The sequence below is a fragment of the Trachurus trachurus genome (genome assembly GCF_905171665.1).
Source record: "Trachurus trachurus genome assembly, chromosome: 23".
Lineage (NCBI taxonomy): Eukaryota > Metazoa > Chordata > Actinopteri > Carangiformes > Carangidae > Trachurus > Trachurus trachurus.
Window position 1 is genome coordinate 15,511,581 of NC_139912.1, and position 14,553 is coordinate 15,526,133.

A 14,553-nucleotide genomic window follows, 5' to 3' on the forward strand; every position below is an offset into this window, starting at 1 on the left:
GTTTCTTGCCACTTCTGTCACTCAATGGGTCAATACAACCGATACAACAATTAGTTACACACATTAGTTACACATTAATTATGATCCACACAGAAAGGCCACTTTGTGTTTGTTTTATGGTTTTAGATAACATAGAAAAATGTGTTTTGACTCCACAGAAGTCAACAGTTCACCCTTCGACCATGAACAAAGGAATCAAAGGGACAGCAGTAATGCACTCTTGCAAAGGATGTGTCACTGTCAACACACATGTGTCTATTGTTAGAGAGGATATGTCATAAATGTTACTAATACCATATGTTGCTGAAAAGTAATAAAAACGAGTTCTCTCATAAAAAGGGGCATTAAAAAATTGTGCGACAGGCAGAATTCGTCAAGTGTAAAGAAAAGCCGTAAGAAATGAATTAATTTCCTTCCATTTTAACAGCAATGGAAACATGATTCTGGTTTTCTGTCTGACAGGCAACTGGTCTTGGGAAATCCTATTACTTCCATATTTCTCCTTTGAGCCATACATTCATAGTTATAATATTGTTGACACCTGGAACAGCTGCTGAATATGGTTGAAATGACCCTCAAGGAAATAACTGAATAATTCTTATACTGATCATTCGTATTGGATTGATTATTTTAATTGCATTTTAATTGCATTTTTTAAGAGGTTGTTCCGCCTCTAAAAAGCTGGAGAGCAATAGAAAATTTAGAGCAACTCCAGGGCAGTTATCCACATGCAATGCATGACAGTGGATCTTTACTGGGAAGTGTATTTAATGTGAAAGTCAGATTGTTAGCCTACAGACACAATCCAACAGGGGGCTGGAAACAATAGTCACACCTGTTGTTCGCTCCCATAAAAGCCTAAATTATACAAATAAAACCTGTTTGGCTAATATATTGCCCACAAGCAAAAAGTAGATTTTTTTTGACGACCGTGTGTTAATTTCCTCACCAAAATAATAATAACCCAGAGCTATGCTAATTAAGTACAGGATGTTTTGTTGTTGCAGTGGATTTATGGTTTGGTTCTGTGTGGAGTTAAACAAAAGTGCAGATTAAAAACAATTTACCACAATAAAATCTATTCACATATTTTTCCTAGACACCTGAACAGGTTATGGACATCTTCCCTGGGGTCATGAGACGCCAGCCTTGGAGCTCTGCTTCTTCTTGGCCAGCTCAGCCTGAATCTGATGAGGGAACTGGTCCAAGTGCTTGTTTACACACTGCATGCAGAATCTCTTGGTGTAGAAAAGACTGCAGTCCTGACAGAGGAGAGAGCAAAGTTCAGCATCGATGCTCCAATTTCACATAAGCACCAGATATGAGCAAGTCACATTTATTCCGAAGTAGGAAGACGTTTTATTTTTCCGATCTGTTTGTGAAACTGGATGTACTGATTTCAAGGGCACCCGAGACATATACAAGTTCATTCAGCACACACACACATATATAAATATATATATGCACCACTGGAGGAAAATGAAAAGCACAGACATGCTTTTCAACAGAGGTCAATTCATGTCAAGTAGGAAAATAAAGCAGCAAGATGCTCCATATATAAAGCCAGAGTAGGATGCAATTGAAGCTGATATTTGTTACACACAGAATAATCTCTTCCTCTGCTACATGTAACACCTATTTCCCTGGAGGAACATGCCGACATCCAGGTATTCATCATGTATTTAGTGTATGACATAACAACAGGCCATAGCTTTTTAACGTTTAATACAAAACTTACCGGTCCAACACAGACGCACTGGCTGCACAGGCTGCAGGTCGACCCCAACACGAGAAACTTCTCCCTGTCCGGACTGAATGGATCCTTGGTCACAAAACACTCCTCGAGCAACCTTTAAGGAGAACAGACAGACAGACGGACACTAGCTACACTTTAACTTCATTTAGCTACTTCCCCGTGACTCCAAGGAGAAGAAAAAAAAGACAAAGAGTGTGATTCAAAGCAGAAATAGTTTAAGTGCACGGTACAAACCACTGGAGGGCTGTTTCCCCCCCCCCCTCCACCGTGTATATAACATTAGATGTCGCATCACACAGGCTGCAGTCACGTAGCAACAACATTAGCTTTAGCCGAGCTAGCTCCGCAGCGCTACAAACACACAGTTCCTGCTTCGTTTACACTTACACAATAGCTCTAGTGTTTGGTGGTTTCTGGCCGTAGTAAGTATACGGGGTATTCAAACCACACAACTGACAGGTGAATGTTTTTTGAGGGGTTTCGGTTGTAGTTTGCTCCATCGTTCAGAGCTCAGGGGCTAGAAAGAAAGAGAGAGAAAAAGTTTGTTCCTGGTTTTCAAATCGAGTCCGTGTCCGTTCGGCCATGTTGTTTCATGAAGCTTTACCGCCACCTACCGGCGTGGGGGAGTAGAGCCACACACCACACGGGACACTGGAAACGTTAAAAAAAATTAAATAGATGATAACTTTTACAAGCGGCACAAATAAATGTATCGCAAGGTTTAAGCCGCCATTGTTTGGTAATTTAATTAATTAATTTTTTATAAATTATTTATGGACAAATGAAAACAGAAACTGAACATTTGACCAATATTCAACAGTAGCCTAGGCTATTATGATTTTTTTTCACAGTAATGCGTGTACTCTAAGTGGATAGGCTCGTTTTATATCTAAAAGTATATGGAAGTGAACCACACATTTCCGTCAAAACAATTCTCATATAGTTTTTTTTTTTTTTTTTTTAGCATATAGTTTAATGTGTCAATTTAAAAAAAAGCACAGGTGTAATTAGGGTAAAGCTATCATTAACATTATTAGTTCCACCTGTGCTTTTTCGGCTATGACAATTCAAAATGTCTGCTATTAAATTTTTTTTTTTTTAAGAAAAAAAAAAGGCAATTGACTAATTAGGGTCTGAATCAGAGGATATAATGTAGACTTCAATTAAAAAAAGCCAGTTAAATATAGTTTATTTTTTATTTTTTATTCTGGGCTACCAAATAACTCCTTTAATAAAACAGCAAATGCATGTTCTTATTGTACACTGTACTGTACATGATAAATATGTATATATTATATTTATACAGTTTCATTAAGACAAGGATCAGTGTTTCAGTACTAAACCGGGTGGGTGACATCTAAGTACAGAAAAGAAGGCAATCACATTTTCTTGAATACTGTGTTGCTGTCTGCAAATACGTCCCTTTCATTGTGGTCACCGCATTCCTGTCATATTTACAAAATAAAAGAAAAACCCGCTTAGCAGATTATTATGTTTGTGGTCAAAATATGAAATACTGGCCAACATGGTTATTTTTTCTACAAAAAAACAAAAATGTCCTCATGGCAGAATCTTTACAAAACATTCTGAACATGTAACACTGATCTGTGAGTATGAGCTATTGTGTTGCGCTGGCTTTAGCAGTAGGAAATAAATACATAACCCTTAAAATTACTATAATTTCAAATGGTTGATTTAATACTATGTGAAAACATTCCCTGGTCCAACATTAAATAGTTACACATCTAAACCATGGCTTAAGAAAGCACTCTGTTCAGTATTTGCAATGTGCTGAACGTATAATGTATGGACAGAACAGAGGAAATATGAGCTCAGCTGGTAAAATATTACAACACTTTGTGGAAACCAGTTAAAGGCAAACATTAATCTCAAGATGGTCCAGGGACATTTAAGGCACTAGTGTACAATAAAAGGACATGGCACTGATACTACCCACATTCAAATGAGCTTTAAATTAATATATAATGTTCAATATCCAAAATATAAGGAATATAACTTTTAGCCCCTTTTATACAACCAATATTGAAATTGCATCAAAGATTAAATTGTTAAAAATTGTTTACAGGCACAATTAGCATTTAGCATCAGTGCTTGTATGACTAAAGGTCATGTCAGGGTAGCTATAATAGGTGTTCACCCATGCATATTTGCATAGCTTAATTAGTATGTAGCTCATGTCCTGTTCCTGTGTCTGGAGGGTAGTCCAAATCAACACATTAGAACAATAACAACATCAACAACAAAAATCCCATCCATAGTTCAAGTTCAAAAAGTTTGTTCCCCACTCTGCCTCCTTTCTTGGCAGCAGTCAGCTCCAGAGCAAGAGCTGCCGTTACTCCAACAAAGAATTTCACTCTTGTATTGTCCCAGTAGAATGATTTAGAGCCGCATGGTCACAGCAGTGCACAATAAGCTACTTACAGTACGTTGATATGCATCATACAATCAGTTCATGTTGTTTACTGTATGTATACCAAATTATAGGGTATACCTGGCTAACATTAAAAACAATACATGTCCCTGGTCATGCCCACTCGCTGATGTCTCAGTACATGTCCCTGTATATCTCCTGCAGGAGAGGGTGCAGCGACGTGTCCTCTGTTGTCTTGATTTCCTGCACCAACTGCGCATGCTCGGTGACGAGCTCCCGGAGATCGGCCAGTTTCTGCAGGAGTCTGGGAAAGAGGAAGGTGTTGTCGGGGTGGTTGGCCAGCAGGTGGAGCCGCAGTGCCTGAACGATGCCTTCCTGCAGCTGCTCCACCAGAGGTGCATCCACCAGGCCTGGACGGTCTGAGAGGGACAACAAAAGACAATGATGAGAGAGGATTCGCTGTTTGTGCACAAAAAAAAAATCCCTATCACAGCATCAGTTACCTCCACAGCAGATAATAGCAGCCACAAAAAGGGCCAGGTCAATGTCGTCCAGCTCTAGAGAGTTGAAGCGTGTGGCAAACTGGAACTTTGGCTCCATCATGTCGCTAAATGGACGACGGAGGCTTTTGAGGAATTCGCGGGTGATGAAGCCTCCGCCGCGTGCCACCAGGAGGCCGTCTTTGTTCATGCAGGAGGCCAGGAGGGTGAAGAGAGCTTCGTAAACACCGTACTTTAACAGAGTCACCTGAATATGAGGAAGGAAGAAAGGAGGAAGATCAAGATTAAGATCTAATTATATCAAAATAAAACACACAATGTCTGTACCTTATCACGTGTAACAACAGGAAGACAACGTGGCAGATGCAGCTTCCTCAACCCACCTGATCGTTCAGATCCAGGTTCTGGAAACCTGGCACTGACTTAGCGAACTCCGTCAGCTCTGTGACCGTCTCCACCGAGGTGCTCTGGCAGCAGTGGAAGAGCCTCGCTTCGGCCTCCGCCTGCTGGAGCTCCCCACACACCACACCTGGAAGCACATCCCCGGCTCGAAGGCCGCTCTCGGGCTCCGGATATTCCCTGTTTACCATATGGACCGCCAACGTCCTCTCTGCTAGCTGGAACGTCTCCATGTCGTGAATGATGAAAGGCTGCAGGGACAAAAGAGAAAAAAAAAGTAGAAGATGCTGCTAGGTGACACAGAAGTTACAGTGAATCCTCAAACTTTTATCCTTGGCTTTTATTTTCTGCTTTTACCGGCTTGCTGGTTTTTCCAGTGAGTATGAGCTTTGCTTTGGCCTTGTTCATGCTGAAGTTCTTCATGTAAGCTTCATGGATCTGCCTGACCAGGGTCTTGTGGTTGGTCAGCGTGGGGCTTTCCACCTCTTTCTCCACCATCTTGCTTTCGGCCTTGAGCTTCAGCTTCTCCGCCTGTGGCATCCGACCAAACCTGATGGCTGGTGGACAGAACCATTCATCATTTGTAACTACTAAAACGACTTGTCTTAATTTACAAAGAAGCTACATGCAGAGATACCAGACATAACCCCCACTGACCCACCCACCCACCCACACACACACAACAGGTCTGGTGTGTTCTATTCTCCTTTGTCTCATGGGAGAACAACATGCTCTCTCCCTCTCAGGTTTCCAACACTGGTCCGTCTGCAGCGGGAGGCCATTGTAACAAACTCAACGACCCTTTGGCAGCCAGCGCAGATGACAGCCCAGATGTGGAGCCACAGACGAGTGGCAAATTAAAGACAAAACCTGAATAAAGGAGTGGAGAAGCATAGCAAATGCAAATGCTGCCACACATTAAGCAATTAAAATCCCATCATGCGCTTTGGCATGTATTAAAAAAATGCAGAGCGGGGCCCAGCTGATTATGATTTTACATCAAGAAGGCAAGAGGGAAGATCTGAGTGACTTTGAACACGCTTCAGTCACAAAGAGACTCAGCTAGGCAACAGGGATAGTGACTGAAGTGATGTCTGCATTTAGATCTATGGGGAAGACATCATTATATAACGTCAGACATTTGATCAAGGTGGTATTTGTGTATTAGTGCCACAAGTACATAGAATCTGAAGAGCTGCATTTCCTCAGGTGACTGAGGAAGTCAATGCAGGATGTGATCAGACTGTGTCAGCAACAGCAGAACATCTATAAGGGGTGTTATAGAGTGTGATGTTATAGTTGGGTTACGGCCCTTTTGAGTGGTGCAAAAAACTACAGACACCCGTCTGTAGAAAGGAAGAAGAAAGTGTCTGTGGTTCAACCTAGTGAACAGTACAGCTCTGCTGAGCTATGCAGGCATTTCGCCACGTGTCCTCCCCGAGGGAAGGGTCACTGCAAATCAACACAGTTATTCTGAGTGATCACCTTCATCCTGTGATGAAACATGTCTATCCTGATGGCAGCTGTCTCTTCCATAGGTTACAGGGAGCCAATTATTGTTTTGATGAGTATAAAAATGATGTAAATCAGATGCCATGGCCTGTGATTTTGGACCAACATGTTAGAAAGTGCTCTGCAGTCTCCACCATCATTGTAAAAACCCAAAACGAGGGATATCTCATGGAAGAAGAACTGCATCTCTCCAAGAGACTCCAGAGACTTGCAGAATGAGTCTCATAAAAGACACTGAATGTTGGCTTTTCCTTTAACATGTCACCCGTCTGCATGAAGGCCTGTGTTTTCTCAATGTCAAGCTGGCTCCAGCAGGACATTGTTCTATAAAAGCCCAGTCAATGTAAAGCACATTGAACTGGAGCCAAATCACAGAAGGACATGTCCTGCTGTTGTTGTAAAGATCACATGCTACAGCGTCGAACCAAGCTTTTTATGTAACTTCTTTCATAATGCTCACTTTGCTTGCATGTTCCTTTAAGACATTGTTACAATACATTATGCAGATGATATATCGTAAAAGAAGTTGAATCATTCAGCAAAAAGTTACCACTACATTGCGTTACCATTGTGGGACATGCCCACGGAGAGGCACTTGTGGAATCGGCAGTACTGGCACTTGTTGCGATTCTTCTTTTGGATTTTGCAGTTGCGTTCGCACTTGTCGTACTCCAGCTTCAACCTGATGGTCCTCCTGAAGAAGCCCTGGTTGAGACAGGACGACAAACTGTAGCACACTCTCAACAGAACAATAACTTAGTTGCGTAGAAGCAAACTGAATTACATGGGGTATTTCCCTGAGCCCTGCTGTTCCATGTATGACGGTATTTTTCAATTTAATTTAATTTTCATTTGTTCCATGCATGGACATTTTCAATTGAAATAATTACAGATAATAATTCACAAATTACGTGCACGGAAAGGAGCAGGATGAAGAAAACCTTTATCAGTGTTACATCACATTATGTTTGTTTTAGAGTGTGTTTGTTTGCCCCGGCTGCACCCTCATGTGGGTCAGGACTAGATTTAGCTCTCTGATCACCTTCAAAATGTGTGAACAGGGACCAGAGAGCAGGAAGATGAAGATTTAAATTCTGGTTTAAGGCTTTTAGAGGGAACAGTCATTCACTCTCTGTGAAATCTGATTACAAAGATCATCATCACTCACTTGAGCCACAGCGTGAACCAGAAGACATTGTTATACACTATATATCAGACACTTGTATCTGCAGCACCTTATAAGACCTGTTTTATATTACATTTTGGATTGGACTCTATCGCTGGTTCGTATCTATATTTAAAGAGAGATATACTTCAAGGTAGACAGTAGAGCGGCCCCTGACCTTTCTGGAGAAGAACCTGATTGGACAAGACATCCAGCATGCCTGTAACACACACTGAGGTGCAAGGCAGTGGGCCAGCACGCACTACCAGATGTCGCACATGTGCCAAAACATATGATCCTCTGATGTACACTCACACACACACACACACCTTTGCGCACCGCCAATATTTCAGTCAGGACATTCCTCAACCCTCATTTTCCGGCAATATATCTGGCGCCACATGGTTGTGCAATACATCAGCCATCATCTTACGATCTGGCCTTGGCCCTGCCTTTATGTTGAAGAGCAGTTACAACACTTTGTTATTAAGGGTTATTATGTGTCACACATCACTTTTGTGTGTCATTTAAAAAGGGGGGAAAAAAATAAAAGTTGTCTTTTGTGGAGAGATCTGGGTGTAATCTTCACGATGCTGTTGAAGGCAGATATGTGGAGGTCCGGGTGTATAGTTTAGTGCCATGTGATAGTCATCAAAATGCATTACAAAACAACATAGCTGGAGGAAAAAGCAGATGTGTGTTTACAGCGTGCATGTGTGTATGGTGCACAGGCACAACCGGGGGGCAAGTTCCCTCTTTGATACATAGCTATGAGATGTGAGTAATGCGGGTAAAGACGTAAGCAAGAAGATGAATTGTGCAATGATTCCTTAAGGGCAAAAAAAAAAAAAAAAAATCTATCTTTTTTATTTTTTATTTTTTTAATCTATGCATCTTTGTGGTGCAGGTACAACCTGTGTGGTTTGACTTTCCATAGCTCCGGGCTTCTTTTCTGACTGTCCCGCTGCTCTGAGTGTCCAACACATATTTCATACCGTCATCACCAGCACAGACTTTAAGCCCTCGCACCAGCAGAATCGCAGCACATTCCATTCACATTCCCACCGCTGAGCGCTCCTCTCTTTGAAGGGAGGTGTTGAAAATGATACGCAGAGCCTGTCCAGCATGGAAACCGTGAAATGTGACTGCTACATATCACAGGCCAGATTTTTTCCATGATGCCCCCCCCCCCGCTACCCCCTCCCTACATCATCGGTCAGAGTATTTAGGAACAGGCTGCTGTCAAAATACGTCTCTCTCGCATGTACGCGCGGCGTCCAACAGCTCGGTGTCATCATGTTCCCACTTTAGAATAGCAGCGGTCTGACACAATGACAGGTCGTGTGCTGGAGCCGGGAGGCCCCGCTGCAGCGTGTACTCCTGGTGATGTGGGTCATAAAGAGCTGCGGGGGGGGGCTGGCTCGCGTGTTGTGCACCACATTGTGTAAAAACCGAGGTATGAAAATCCTGAAATGTTTGCCCCCATCTGCGTCCATCTCTCTCGTCTCCTATAGATTCCAGTGAAACGAAAGGCACAGCGCCAAAAGAGGAGAGGGGAAATCTTTCTCACCAGCTGGGGGAATGGAGTGATCATGGAGGAAACACAAGGAGGAGAAGAGCAGCAGCAAGTGAAACAACTCTGTCTAACTTCAAAGGCCGTAACACTCTGGATTTCCTGATCATTTAACAGTCGTTCCTGCATAAAACTGTGTTTAAAGTCGGCGAGGTCATAAGTTAGAAAGCAGTCATGATCACTCATTTAGTGCCATGTCCTTTCAGGCCTGAAGATCTCTTAGCAATACACACAACACAGTGAGTCTGCATAAGGTTTCAACACGGCGGTCCTCTGTGCCATGTGTGTACAAATGCATGTCTGTGCGTGTATATTAACGTCACACACAGTCGGGCACCGTGCCAAGCAGGGGAGAGGTGACAAGTCAACCAAGGCCATCATGACCCCCCCCGCACCACCACCTCACATGACCCAACTGCATGTCCCAGAAACTTTCCACTGGCCTCTAGGTCAGGCGCTCTTGTATGTTCTGTCTTTTTTTTTTTTTTTTTGTTAATGTGTGTTTTGGTGTGCATATGAAAGCATTGGCATGTGCATGTGTGTGTTTGTGTTGTGGTTTTCACCTCTGATCCACTTGCACAGCTCCCATGTCGAAGAACCCAGATTAACATTTTGCCTCTGCAGCACAAGTGAGCAGCAGCTTGACTGAGATTGAGTCTGAGCCTTTGTGTTTATATTTATACAGCGGGGAAAATAAGTACTGAACGTGTCAATAGACGTGCATGGTGAGCACTGAGCACGCATAGAGGCCACGGCGGTTGAGTGCATTACTCATTGTTTTTTTGTTTTTTTTACAACTGTACCTGCTGATTCTAGGCCTGTCTAAAGCTCTCTGGCTCTTCTTAGTTCTTAGTTTTCTTTTTACTCTGTCAGAATTCTTGCGAAGAGCACCTGGTTGTGGTCAGTTTATGGTAAAATGTTGTTCTTTTTAGTTCTGGATAACAGCACTAACGGGTAAAATGGTGCATTCAGACACGTCTGTAACCAATGCCATCAGTATGTTCTATACAACATAAGTTTCTGAAGGTCTTGACAGAGCTCTTTGCTTTTCCCCATCATGAGATGCCTCTTGTGTGACACCTCGGTGATGAGAAACCTTTTTATAGGCGTCAATTTGGACTAAAGCAGCTGATATTACTTTGCATTGATAGGGGACATGATTACTTTCTAAATACTGACAGACTCCAGCTGCTTTTTTGGCTTCCCAAACCTTTTTGTACCTCCTTTCCTTTATGTGTTCAATATTAATTCCCTGTGTTATTTCACTTTATTACACATGACTTAATTTATGGACATAAATGTTTAGATTTCTTTGTATATGTGCATTACTTGGGTTGTTGCTGACATCTGGTCAAAAATGTCATGTCAATAGCAGTATTAGAAATGTATTATCTGAGAAAAATGTTGACGCGTTCAATACTTATTTTCCCCGCTGTATAACTCTTTAAAACATACAAAATGTACCAGTATCAGTGTCTCTCACCTTGCAGCCCTCACATGCGTGCACCCCGTAGTGGAAGCCTGAAGCCTTGTCCGAACACACCCGGCACTCCAGACTGAGGCTCTCCTCGGGGCCCGGGGCGGCTCCGCTCCCCCCCGACGACGACGGGCTGGAGGCCGGGGTCAGGGTGTCTGCAGCGGAGAGGAGAACCGACAGGTATTAACTCTTCGCTTATCACTTTATCTTATAAGAGGACGGACTGGGCCTGGATATCTGTTTCCAGTCTTTACGCTGAGTGAAGCTAACCAGCTGCTGGCTCCACCTTCACTCTCCAGACAGACATGAGGGTGATATTCATCTTTTCATCAAGCTCTCAACAGGGCAGATAATTAGTCGCTGTATTTCACAACGTCAGTGACATGGGTCCAACGCGGACAGACGGCTGCCTTCGTCCACTTGAGTATATTGTTTAAGTGTTTTTAAGTGGACGCTTTAGTCGATGCGTCCACCTAAAATGATCTTTGCTGCTGAGGAATGTGGAGACATGACGGTGGAGGAGACACAGGAATCGAACCACATCTAATCTTGTGTTATCAAGTGCAGTGTTGTACATTAGCCTCTTCAGTGAATCATCATAGTGACACTGGAGCCAAAAGGTCAAAGGGGTCAGTGTTGTAATGATCCACATTACATGTCCCTGCATGAGATACAGACACACTATTGGTACAGTTTTTAAAGTAGCTTCTGGTTGTTCGTTTGCTCAGATAATTAGCGAGCGTACCTGAGGAGGTTTCATCACCAAGAAGCATGCCTTCAAACGCTTATGAACAGCTGAGGCTCTTTAATTTATTCATTTTGTGGATTTTGTTTTTCTTCACCCATGAGGCCACTACTACTCACCCAGTGCAAAGGAGCTCTCCGACCCCGAGCAGGTGCTCTGGTACTCCGGGAAATCGAATCTCAGCGTGTCGTCCCCTATAGACTGGGAGATGTCACAGAGGTCCTCCATCAGGTCTCCACACAGAGGACTGTCCAGAAGGGAGTCCCCCAGCGGGGACGGGGGGCTGTAGAGATGCCCCGCCATGGTGGAGATCGAGCCAAACCCGGGAGGAAAAAAAAAACACCCTCACTCTCCAGACTGGAATGAGAAAGAGAGAGGATGGATGAAGATTGATTGAAAAATCCAATACACCCAAATAAATCTCTGACAGATGATAAATGTAGGTTTGCTCAGTGTTATATAATTTAAATGATGGTAGCTCAGATACTCATCTGGGCTGGACAAAGGATAGATTGATATGATATCATGGACTTTTTTATATATATTTTTTGGTGTCAGGTTACCAGGATTTTCAACATGGTTAATAAAGGCAACATCTTGTTTTTCTCTTTTCTTTGTTTCCCCTGCTTTGCAAACAAGTTTAGTTTTGAAGAAAGAATCAATCTGTCTGCTGCTTTGTCACGAACACTTCACCACAGAGAGGACGGATGTAACTCACAGGGCTGCTGATGTGCAGAGGTGAGGCTGTTTCGCTTCCTAACGTGAAGGTATATGGTTTGGGTTTGGGCTTCAAGTAATGTGTGGGAGGGGGCTCTATTTTTTTTTCTTCTTCTTCTTCTTGGTGGAGCTCCCAGCTGCTCCCAGCGGGGTAAAGGACATCTGTTTGAGCCATCGCACAACATCACAGCACCATGTCCAGAGCTCATGTTCTATAACGCTCTCTCTCCAACTCACAGCAACTCACAGACATTACAGTTGTCGCTCTGTTTAGGCCGTAAACTGATTTCCTTGAACTTTACAAAACGTATTCGGGCTGTGTGAAGCTTCCACACATAAGTAACGATGTGTTCAGGAACAAACAAACAAAAAAAAAGACGCTGTATAAAAAAAAAGGGGCAGGGAAACAGGAAGCTGCCTTTATACGCGATGGGAATTCTCCCCATCCAGTCCTCCTAAAACACTGTTCCTTTGCTTCTACATTGCTGTAGTATAATTTTATCTGAGTTATAACATATAAAGATTATTTGATCATTTGAGCAGGAATCACAAGCACATCTCTGATCTAATATACAGAGACTTGGCTGTGGGGCCGCCTCACAGCTCATGCGAGCCCCTATGTAAAATCTCAGTTTACACAGCTGCATACATCTGTAAGCTGAGCATGGAGGAGCCATCGGCTAATATGAGGTTGTGCAACTTCAAATTTAATTTCTGTGGACCCTGTAGCCTTTAGGAAGGTTTTTTCTCTCCACTTTTTTAGGGAATGGTTGAACATGACAACAGATAATTAGGTTAAGTGCTGCCTTTATCAGCCTGCCTAGAAAACATGCACTCTGTCAACACAGTGATGATGGGATTGATCAAAGCATCTTGTTTATCTAGTCTTTGCACTGCGGCATTTCAAGGGACAGGTCCCAACAATGTAGCACAGTTGTGCAAAGGGGAAATATGTGTGTGTGTGTAGCTATAGCATACTGTGCACTGTGCCATATGGAGTAGTAACAGCTTCTTTCTGCTCTTGTTTACCAAGAGTTTTTCAGACACAAAGCCTGCAGAGATGGTGCGACCGTGCACGCAGCTAGAGACAGCTGCTGACTAACTGGTCGGTCGGGTTGCCTTTGACGCACAACATCTGCCCTCTGACAAACCGGTGCCCCCCCCCCCCCCCCCCCCCCCCACTCCACCCTCTGGCAGTTTGCAAAGATTTCTCCATCAGAGAAGTAGACTGTGCAAATATGTTGCCGTCTGCAACACAATAAACAGTATTTAAACCCCGAGTTCAACGGGTTCACTCAACTTGTAGTCACACCCCCTGCACGATGTTTCCCCCTGCAGCTACGGCACGTCCGTGGTTGTGTCTTAGACATGTCTGAGATCATGTCCTAAAAACAACATAGTTTCACAGTGCAGCTCTGAAGCTGTTATGAAGCTCATATGGCATCATTTACCTACATGTCTGCTTACATTTTATGATTCCTCCTTTACCTCACGCTGAATTTTGTACTGTGCCTTAACTGCATCTAAAATACTTAGGATCACTTCACACCACAGACCCAACTACTCCCACATCTGGATTCCATGATGTTACACTATAGATCTGAAGTTCGTTGTGTCCGGACCTGCACTCTGGCACAGACCCGAGTGATTAGTTGATCCATTAATCCCATAATTAAGTAATTTTGTTGCAAAAAGGTGAAATGTCAAATGATTTGATGGTTACAAGTTGTCAGATGTTACAAGCTTTTTGTGGTTGTATGTTGTGGTAAGTTTTGATGCGCGTTCAGAAACAGGAAATCAATGCTGTGACACATTTTCCACTGCATTATTACTGCATTATTATAGACATTAATTGAATATTCAAGAGAATAATTGATCAAAACTGAACTTGAGGCTTTTTCATTCATACAATTCAGCCCAACTGGGTCCATGTTGACATATTTAAACTGGGTCAAGACCTGAACTATCTCTTCACTGGGCTTGATGTGATCTGATTTCCTCTTTCATAGATGGCCCAGGCCTGGCCCCATGTTTCCACCTCTACTCAAAAGACATTGTGTCGAAAATCCCAGAGGAACTATAATCCCAGACAGAGGGCTCTATCTTTAGGTCACAGGGGGGAAGAGGAAACACTGAGGGGGGTCAGCTGTGTCTAACAAAGTCGGCGAGGACGACACAACAGATCCTAAAAGAGTGGAAAATGCTAAAACACAGCACTTCAGGTCAGATGGATACGTACTATACAGGTGCTCTGGTGCAGATCCAAGACTGTGAGTTAAAAGGAAGACAGGGCAGGTCTTGCTGATTCAAGATCAGC

General features: G+C 43.1%; 2 protein-coding genes across 4 annotated transcripts in view; both read right to left on the reverse strand.

Moving 5' to 3' along the window:
• Window positions 1-205: 205 nt before the first annotated feature.
• Window positions 206-2,341, reverse strand: cdpf1 (cysteine rich DPF motif domain containing 1). Its single transcript, XM_083999463.1, has 3 exons — window positions 2,144-2,341; window positions 1,739-1,850; window positions 206-1,262 (listed from the first exon to the last, which is right to left on the reverse strand). Exons 1-3 carry the CDS (start codon window positions 2,254-2,256, stop codon window positions 1,134-1,136), a joined length of 354 nt encoding a protein of 117 aa, XP_083855589.1. The 5' UTR covers window positions 2,257-2,341; the 3' UTR covers window positions 206-1,133.
• A 597-nt stretch (window positions 2,342-2,938) lies between these two features.
• pparaa (peroxisome proliferator-activated receptor alpha a) overlaps window positions 2,939-14,553 on the reverse strand; it is a 47,828-nt gene continuing 36,213 nt past the window's right edge. For all 3 annotated transcript variants that reach the window (XM_083999836.1, XM_083999837.1, XM_083999835.1), the window contains 7 exons: window positions 11,639-11,876; window positions 10,781-10,929; window positions 7,126-7,264; window positions 5,405-5,604; window positions 5,032-5,298; window positions 4,652-4,895; window positions 2,939-4,567 (listed from right to left, as the gene is read on the reverse strand). In XM_083999836.1, the coding sequence (XP_083855962.1) occupies window positions 4,323-4,567; window positions 4,652-4,895; window positions 5,032-5,298; window positions 5,405-5,604; window positions 7,126-7,264; window positions 10,781-10,929; window positions 11,639-11,822 (1,428 nt within the window). In that variant the 5' untranslated portion in view covers window positions 11,823-11,876 and the 3' untranslated portion in view covers window positions 2,939-4,322. The remainder of the gene's footprint in view (window positions 4,568-4,651; window positions 4,896-5,031; window positions 5,299-5,404; window positions 5,605-7,125; window positions 7,265-10,780; window positions 10,930-11,638; window positions 11,877-14,553) is intronic.